The sequence below is a fragment of the Henckelia pumila genome, chromosome 1 (genome assembly GCF_033568475.1).
Source record: "Henckelia pumila isolate YLH828 chromosome 1, ASM3356847v2, whole genome shotgun sequence".
Classification (NCBI taxonomy): Eukaryota; Viridiplantae; Streptophyta; class Magnoliopsida; order Lamiales; family Gesneriaceae; genus Henckelia; species Henckelia pumila.
In genome coordinates, this window is record NC_133120.1 from 168,934,786 (window position 1) to 168,944,599 (window position 9,814).

The following is a 9,814-nucleotide window of genomic DNA, read 5'->3' on the forward strand; positions in this document are numbered from 1 at the left end:
GTATTGTTTACAAATGCTTTTTTAAAAAAAAAAAAAAGTGATCACAAACTATTCTTTATAAAGTTATCTTAGTCTAATGAAACACGGATACACACTAAATCTATAGAAAGAAAATTCCAATTATACACCAAAAAAAATAAAAATCTCTTATTCGAAACAATCCATGTGTACTACATTTCCGTTTACCCATTCTCCTTTTTCCGGTTGCCGGTCAAACAAAGAGCCGCGTAGGGAAAACGTCGACAATATTTGATGAACCACTTTTCTGGGGTCGGTGCTATAGCATTAAATGCCAACAGGAAACAGTCCCCCCCCCTCTATTGCATCTGTTTTAAGTTTCCGTACCAACTGTCACCGGTATTTTCCGGTCAACTCAGCCTCCATTCTTGGAGAATTTACATCCCATTAAAGAAAATTCTACCTTCACTCTTTATCATTAATCTTCAAAATTAATATAAATTTTTTTTGTGTAATAATTATCTTACCTATGATCATAAACATACTTTTTAGTTTGAGTCGTTAATTAATTATACGATAATTTGAACAAATCAAAATACGTTCCTCTCGAAAAGATTTCAATATGAAAAAAAAAGGAGAGGAGATGGTTTTGTTTTTTTCCAAAGTTTGGAAACAAAAGCTACCCGAATATTTTCCTTTCCATTCATCCCGAAAACGACCTTCGTTTCTTAAACCCGTTTTCAAAGGAACTTGAAAAACAAATCGAGAAAAATAAGCCGTTGGATCATCCAAAGAGGTGATATATCATCCGAATGATTATCAAGCAATTGTTATCTAGCGTCACCAACTATTGAAATTAAATATGACTTTTTTACTTAGAAAAAAATTATAAAAATTCTCAGAAACACAAACATATATATATATATATTTTCATATTAATCTCGAACATTATTAATTAATCTCGATATATATATATATATTAAAGTCATGAAGTATTAAAAGTCTGGAGGGCGACTAGTGATTAGACCTAATCTATGTCCACGGAATTAAAGGCTTAATTCAAGTATATATATTATAGATTCTAACACTCAATAAATTATATTTATTATGGGGTTTTCACCAAGTCCACTAAAATAATAAAAACCATATATTATATTTTAAAAAAAAAGGGATAATAAGATATCGGCCAAAAAAATAAAGAGAGTATAAGAGAACAAAAAACCTACGCGGGTCCAACCTGCTGTCCAAAAAGAAGGAACCTTAAGAAAGTCTCTCTTCACACTAGAAAACCCCAAACCCAAAAAAAAAAAAAAAAAAAAAACTCCGAGCTCTCTCTCTCTCTTTCTTTCAAACAAACAAAGAATCCATGCTTCTAACCAAGAATCCATGGAAGAGAAGAAGGAATTAGTGGCAGAAATCAAAGCAGAGGATTCTCTCCGAAACGCAGCATTTTCGGATGAGTCGTCCGCCATGATTAATATTCCTGAGACGAGCTTTTCTCTGCCAATTAACAGCGCCAGCTTGTTCGACATATCCGCTGAAAAGAGCTCTCTGGGCTTCATGGACTTCCAAGATTTTACCAACCCTTCTTCTTACATGTTTGATGATTTCATGCTCGCCCCGATGCACTCTTCTTCTTCGCCACCGCCACCGTCCACGCTGCCGGAATATTCAGAGGTGGTCAACACTCCGGCTACGCCCAATTCTTCTTCCATATCCTCTTCTTCCACCGAGGCCGCAGCACCCGCGAATGATGATTCCAAAAGGGCCGCTGAAGCTGTCGAAGAAGAAGAAGATCAAGATAAGATTAAGAAACAGTAAGCAGCTGGTTTTTTTTTTTCTTTCTTTCTTTCTATTTTTTGCAAAAAAAAAATAAAAAAAAAGGAAAATCAAAGAAGATTGCACCATCATTATTATGTTCTCATAAAAATCCCAGAAAAGATGTGGGGAGATCTTCGTGGCTAATGGGGTTTCCTGCTTTAATTTTATTATACATACACGATCCGATTTGTGTGAAAAGATTGAGTGGTTTGATCTCTCAATAATTTTTTTGTTTTGTCTCCTTTTCTTTTTCAATAAACTATTGTGTACTCAAGAAAAAGATGGTATTTTTATTTAGTATTTCACTGTGTTTTTTTTTTTTTTGCCCCCCTACCACTTTAGATTGAAACTCAAAAAGAAGAACCAAAAAAGGCCAAGAGAACCGAGATTTGCGTTCATGACAAAGAGTGATATAGATCACTTGGATGATGGCTATAGATGGAGAAAGTATGGTCAGAAAGCTGTGAAAAACAGCCCTTTTCCAAGGTATATATTCAAACACGCACGCAAAATTGTATACATACACACACTGGTCTTTTTAGACTTTTCATGTGTATACACATATACGTACACTCGCATATACATCTTCTTGCTTCCATGAATACTTTACCAGCCGATATGGGGAAATAATAAAGCGATAAGATTCGTGTATGTACATAAACAACATCGTAGCTAGATCTCATGTATATTCAAACGATGGCAACAAGATCATCTTGGTAAACCATTATATATATATAATTCATTGGATCCTTTAATTTGTATGCAAACATTAGGAGCTACTACCGGTGCACCAGTACATCTTGCGGGGTGAAAAAGAGAGTCGAAAGGTCGTCCGAGGATCCATCCATCGTGGTCACCACATACGAAGGTACACACATACATCCCTGCCCCATAACGCCCCGCGGCAGCTTCGGGATTCTGCCGGAAACCGCCGCTCTGGGCGGTGTCGGTGGCGCGGCCGCCGCGTCCCATTTCATCACACCGCGAATGTTTCACAACTATCGCCATCAGCCGCCGCCGCCGCAGCAGCAGGAACAACAACATCAAACACAACCCTATTTCAGTAACTTGTCACCATTAACATTACCTATGAGCTTCACCACTAGCAGTAGTACTAATCATTCATTAATACCTCTTGCTCCTATGATTCAAGAAAGACCCTTTTGCCCCTCTTCTTCGTCTTCTCTGGCTAGAGACCATGGTCTTCTTCAAGATATGGTGCCTTCTCAGATGCTAAAGGAGCCAAAGAAGGAGTAGCTAGAGATCAGATCAAATCAAGGGTTTGCATTGATTAATATTTTGCTACCTTAATTAATTAGCTTTATTAGTTAATTAATTGGTATGTTTTATTTCTTGATTTTACTGATAATACTGAATGTGAAGTTTGGGGTTTTCTTTATATATGAACCCAACTTCATAGTTACATATAGACTCTCTCTTTGTATTTCTTCTTCTTCTTCTTCTTCTTCTTTTATATATATATATATAATCATGTAAAATCACTAGTTTTAACTGATGAAGGAACGATTTATTTTAAAATCATAATATTCCCTTGTATTAATCCATATATCTGTTGGTTTTTAATATTCTGATTTTCAACTTCATTTGGGTTCATGAAGAAATAGATTAATGATCATTTTCAGGAGTACTGGATGGCCCAGAGTATTTAGGGTTAGGGTTTTCTTCTTGGATATGGCCATCTTGCTTTTTTTCTGTGGTTTTTGGGGAAGGATTAATATTCTTTGAATTCATGGGGCTTGGTGAAATAGTATGGATTTTGTAAGTGAATAATTAATATTCTTGGAAATGGTGTGATAGAGGAATTAGAGTTGGGTGTGAATCCATGCAATCTGTTTGGAATTTCTGTGCAGCTGAGAATGTGCAAGAATGCTCATTAATTGGCCATCATTAATCCTTTTGTTCAATTATGGATTAATGGGAATATTGATTCATTGAATGTATGTATGTATTGTATATATTTGGTTTCCTACTTGTTATACCATATTAATGAACTACTCCTCCTCACACATATTATATATCACATTAAATATAATAGCGAAAAAAGGCTAAGTTCATCGCATAAATCGATCTATATAGATTAATCCAGGCACTTTAATTTGTCAAAAACTGGTCTTAGTGCAATGACTTGACTTATTTCATACTTTTACTTCTTTCGTTTTCGTTGGAACGCTTACATGATCTCAGAAATATCATCGAACAAGACCAATTTCTTTCCTCGTTAATAAATTTCAAGAATGCTATTTTTTTTAGCACTCATGCTATTAATTGGTGGCTTCAAAATGATGCACGAACCTGTCAAGTAAAGCTCAGAACATTATTTGTGCAGTTTCCAGTTATCTTTCTTTTTTTTCCCCTTCTTATTATAAAAAAATATATATATAAATCCCAAATTTAAAGTACTGTGGAGGATTCATGCACATGTAGAGTCCTACAAGTAATGTATATATTTGATCTCAATTGCTGTGGCACATGTTATACTCTCATGAGCATAATGATTATGATGCCATGGTGCACATTAAATGCACGGGGCATGGCCTAAATCTGGGACAGGGGACCAAGCTAGCTAATGTTATATATATATATATATATATATATATATATATATATATATATATATATAAATACAAGGACTTTTCAGTTGTCCAACAATATTTTTTCACCTCGTCCCTGACCACTAAAACCTGGTACCGGGTTTTAGTTGTTTTTTTTTATTTTTCGTATAACTAAAACACGATACCAGGTTTTAATGGTCGAGAACGAGTTGGGCATCTTTAGTTGGACAGCTGAAATTTTTTCTATATATATATATTAAGCTTCTGTTTTTTTTACCTTTCACCATCTTCCAATTCGATGGCCCAAATCAGCACATATCTGTGTGGTAATTAACTTCAGAATATATATCATATCCCTGACCTGATGATCGACACATCATGATTTTTCTTACTCTACGTTAACACTCCAACGAAATAGTACCAAAAACAAAAATTATAACTAAATAAATAAAGTTATTACTATAACAAAACTAAGTTTTGAATAGTTGGTGGACCAAAACTTAACGTTAGCTGACTAGAAAAAAATATCTTCTCTATGTATAGATAAACTCGAGCATGTTTAAACTACATTTAAATTATTGTTTTTACACAGTAAATATTTATGTAAAATAGTATAATTCTTAAATTTTTGTAATTCTGCTTAATTTGATTTTTAATAGAATTTATTTCATTCTCTTTTTTAATATTAATTAATTTGTACCTTTTATTTTAGAGTCACTTTTATGTATGTTTTTATAAGGATAATTTTGAATAGGTACATTTGTAAATTAATCTGTTTAAACTTTAAAGATAATTAAACCTTTTTTCTTAAAAAAAAAAAGATGGCAGGATAAATCAATTAAGTTTCTATTGGAAATTTGAGGTGACAACCTTGCAAAAGGAATCAGAATTTAGTGAAAATTATATTTTTCCCCGACTTTAAGAGATATTGTGAATAACATTTTCCTGCTTTAATATATTATTCTCTGCCAACATCAAGAGAATTATGTTCATCGATCATTGCTGGATTTTGTTTTTGTTTTTGTTTTAAAATAAAAACTTCAATAATATTCCGGCATATTAATAAGTGGCATCTCTCTACTGTGCTTCTTTAATTTCTTTAATTTTCCACTTTGCATAATGGTTTTAATGCATTTCGATGGCCAAACAAAAAATAAATTATTCACGTATTAAAACCAATACTTTATGTTTTCCCCCTTTTTAAAGTCAAAAGTAGATCCTTTAATGTGGCTTACAGGCACAACACACTAAATAGTAAATAGTGATTATAAAGAAAGTTCTAATAATTCTGGCCTTTGTAATTAAATTGTTTCAATTTTTTTCCCCTTATTTCAAGTGGGGAAAAGAGGAAGAGATAGCTACAACAATTTTAGTTTATATATTCGATTGAATTTGATGATATCGGTAAACTTGGATTAGCCCGAAAAAGAGAAGAAATCATATCCCTAATGAATTGTCCTCATACAGAGCTAATTAAGTAAATACTAAATTAAAAATAATACTAATAAAAAGGTGAACTTGAATTTTTTCAAAAAATAAAAATAAAAATTTTGAGGGCCTCTAAATTAATAGCAATAATTGGGCTTTTTTAACTTGTTACATATAAAAGAACAAAGACGTGTGCTTAGGTTCAAAAGGCCGTTACACGTGCAATAAACCTAAATCAAAAGCTCAAGGCCCATATCAGTGGTTAATTCGACCCTACCGGTGAGGGGATTGCCTCAAAGGCTCAAACCATTGAGTATTTGACACGTGTCTCACCAATTTTTTATTTTTATTTTTACTTTGTAAAAAAACGTTGACTAACAATGGTTTGTTGATTTGGGCAGGCTTTTTAGATTTGGCGTAATCATGAAAAATAAACACACCATGCAAGTCACAAAAAAGTTTGACCCCGAAGGGGATCCGGTCATCTTATATGAGTCAGAGGCTCATGCGATGTTAAATCGAGGAATGTGAGGATCAAACCCGCAACGCTGGAAAATTTCTTCCCACGTCATCTCAGCCCTTACCAACTCGCTTATGCCCCTGTAGGCATACCATGCAAATCACTGCCCCCACTTCGAGAGCGCTTCTTCCGACCCTACTCTTATTCCGCCACCGAACTCAACGACGCCTGACTCCGACTCCGAGTCCTTACTGGCACTCGCATTTGCCCCGTCGCTCCGACTCCGGCCTCCGCTCTCACCACTCAAAGCTAATCTCATGTAAGCTAGAAAAATTAATACCCGAGTATCTGACTTATTTTGCGTGAATAGAGTAAGAGCTGTGATACCGTACCAAATATCGAATTATCAAGATATCGTAACGAATTTTTTCGATATACAGATATTTTTTGGTATACCGAAATTTTTTTTCGATATCTGTACGGTATAAGATGGATTTTTTCCATGCCAAAATTTCAGAATTTCGGTATCGGTACGGGTATAAATTTTTTTCATACCAGTATTTTTGGTATGGTATATCGAAAATCCACCCTAAGTATAGAGTTAGTCACGTAATCTTTTCGGTTTCAACCACAAACCATCGAAAAAGAGAATTTTCTTCTTGTAGGCTTCTGGTTTCACGTTTTTGTTTCTGTTTTTTCTTGGTTATATATTCGTTGGTTTTCCCATTGTAGACAGTAGATGTTAAAGACTAACTTCATTTGCAAAATGGTTGAAGCTCAAGAAACCAAAGATTTTGAATTATCTTTTAAGTTGAAAATTACTTTGAAATTGTGCAAAAAACAAAAGAGACAAGCCTGACCCCTGCAACTTCAAATACAAATGAATTAATTCTTCGGTGTTATTCAAATCGTTCATATATGTTTATGAGACTGAGCCAAAAGAAGAAGCAGAAAGCTGAAAACACCTATTTAAAAATACTTGAAAGCTAAAGATAATATTTCCTCTCTTTCTAAAATCTGATCTTTTCTCTCTATGAATTGCAACCTTTCTTATCTTTCTTTTAATATCTTATTTTCAAGGTTGGTCAGAGACTAAGTAGGAGAAATAAATTTAAGATTAATTTGTTTAGACATTGACGGAATGTTTTTCAAATAGGAGCAACTTGAATCATTATAATTTTCAATCAGCAAGTCTTCCAGTAAACTGGACGACTTGAGAATTTACATGGATCGTATAATTGAAATGTTGCATTTCAGATTTGAAAGTTAAATTTTAGTTTTTTTTTGCCTTATATTTTTGTATGATTTCAGAAAATCAATTGATTTCTTGATCGAAAATGGAAGATAACAACTCATTGTCACTTGAAGAATTGGTGGGAGATTACAATCAAGAAATTGAAATTGATCAAATTTGCGAAGTGCAATATAGAGACCAGGATTTATCTATGCCAAAAAATGTCAAGGTACAAAATGAAATGATTGTAGTTGATGTTTTGGTGCGTAAACTATTAGTGGGTCCAATCATGAACAGTGTCGAAGATGTTTATTTATTATATATACATTTTCAGTATGAACGTGCCAAATGTTTTAGTGTGAGAAAGGGTGATCAACGATGTTTTTCTCTTACTAATGAACTTCAATCAAAGGAATTTAATTGTTCATGTGATTTTTCGAAAGAGGAAAAAAGATCTAGTAAAAAATTCAGTTTATCAAAATCTGGTCACTAGAACTAAATGTAAAGCAAAACAGAAGATTACTAGGGATAAAGAGGGTGAATGACGTGTGAGTCGATTTTTCACGGAACATAACCATGAGATGATTGCATATGATCAAATTTAATTGTTAAGATCGCCACATAATATATCACATGCAAAAAAGCCTGATCTAGAGGCTATATATGGTAAATTCTGGAATATCTGTCTCTAGTGTCGTTTTTTATGGAAAATGAAGCATGTGGGTCTGAAAATTTAGGTTTATTCTGAAGGATGCATATGACCATATGAGACGTTTGAAAAAAGATACCATAGTTGCGAATGGAGATGCTACTACACTTGTTCACTATTTTATAAATAAGGCAAATAAAGAGAATTATTTTTACTGGAATGTGCAGTTGGATGATGATGATAGAGTGATGAATTTTTTCTTAAGGGACTATAGATGTGCAGTTGATTATGAATATTTTGGCAATGTTCTGTCGATTGATACAACGTATAGAACAAATAAGTATAATTTGATATGTGCTCTATTTGTTGGTCTAAATCACCAGATGCAAAATGTGTTATTTGTCTTGGCCTTTATGCCTGATGAAACTGAAAGCTCTTTTGAATGGTTGTTTAGAAAATTTCTTGATTCCATGAATGTAAAACAACCTGAAAATATCTTTTCAGACCAATGTTTAAGCCATGATGAATGCTATTGATATAGTTTTTTTCACATTCACATCATTGTTTATGTCAATGACATATCAATCAAAATGCTCCCTCACACTTTGGGAGTTTAAATAGTGATTCAACTTTTAAAAAATTGTGACATAAATGTATGACTTATTGTGAATCTGAATGAATTTGAGACCACATGGAAATCTATGATTGATGGATATAATTTGGATGGTCATAAATGGTTGAATGAGATGTACAGAATTAGGGAAAAATGGGCTACTGTATTTAGCAATGAAAGGTTTAGTGCAAGACTTTGGCTAATTCGAGGAGTGAGGTCACAAATATGATTTTGAAAAATTCAGGTAATAAAATGAGTTCTTTGTATGAATTTGTGATAATTATGCAAAGATTCAAGATAAATGACGGGTAAAGGAAATGACTGAGGATACTCATTGTCGTCATGAAAAGCCTGCACACTGTTTATTCCAAAACCTCTATAATAACCAATAGGGCCCTCGAGTGTATATCTCACACTATATAACTGAAGAAGGAAACTCGGAAATTCGTATCAAATTATGACTCCAAAGAGCCCTATTTATAGCCAAAAATCCGTCGGAGTTCGGAGCCTCCGAACTGGGTTCGGAACCTCCGAACGTGCATGTACGACACTTGTCGAAAATCGTAGATTAGTCATCTAGCATTGTTGTCTGAGGGAGTTCGAAGCCTCCAAACTGGGTTCGGAGCGTCCGATCCTGACTAGGTTCGGAGCCTCCTAAGAGCTGGATTCGGAGCCTCCGAAGTGCTGAGTTCGGATGGTCCGAACTGGGTTCGGATGGTCCGAACTTGGTATCTGAGTTCGGATGCTCCGAACTCATTTCAGTGCCTCCGAACTGTCTGAGACCCCCGGGACCCTTACTACCATTTTCGGACGTCTCGAGCAGATTTTCTACTTATTTTCACCAAATAAGGACTGCTTAATTAATCATGTTTTGCCACTTTTAAAATTATATGTCATATCATAGCATGTAAAGTAAAACTTGGCTACTACCCTTTTATGTAGCAATCCATCTGGTAATTTTGAAATCCGATTAAGCCCCGTAATTGGTTAATTACTAACCCTTAATCATGATTATCATATTATTATCTTAAAATAAAATCTGGGTTACTAAATTCTCCCCACCTTTAGACATTTCGTC

The 9,814-nt window shown here is 34.1% G+C and overlaps 1 protein-coding gene across 1 annotated transcript; it reads left to right on the forward strand.

The window, feature by feature from the left end:
* Window positions 1-1,193: 1,193 nt before the first annotated feature.
* Window positions 1,194-3,631, forward strand: LOC140873923 (probable WRKY transcription factor 48). The gene is made up of 3 exons (XM_073277207.1): window positions 1,194-1,775; window positions 2,122-2,265; window positions 2,553-3,631. The coding sequence occupies exons 1-3, from the start codon at window positions 1,345-1,347 to the stop codon at window positions 3,034-3,036; spliced, it is 1,059 nt and encodes a 352-aa protein (XP_073133308.1). The 5' UTR covers window positions 1,194-1,344; the 3' UTR covers window positions 3,037-3,631.
* The last annotated feature ends 6,183 nt before the right edge of the window (window positions 3,632-9,814 follow it).

Bases quoted from the DNA above. Each gene is read 5' to 3' on its own strand.
- LOC140873923 (XM_073277207.1), top strand. From the start codon at position 1,345: ATGGAAGAGAAGAAGGAATTAGTGGCAGAAATCAAAGCAGAGGATTCT. The intron at 1,776-2,121 runs GTAAGCAGCTGG...CTACCACTTTAG, and splicing joins CAAGATAAGATTAAGAAACA to ATTGAAACTCAAAAAGAAGA. The intron at 2,266-2,552 runs GTATATATTCAA...TGCAAACATTAG, and splicing joins AAAAACAGCCCTTTTCCAAG to GAGCTACTACCGGTGCACCA.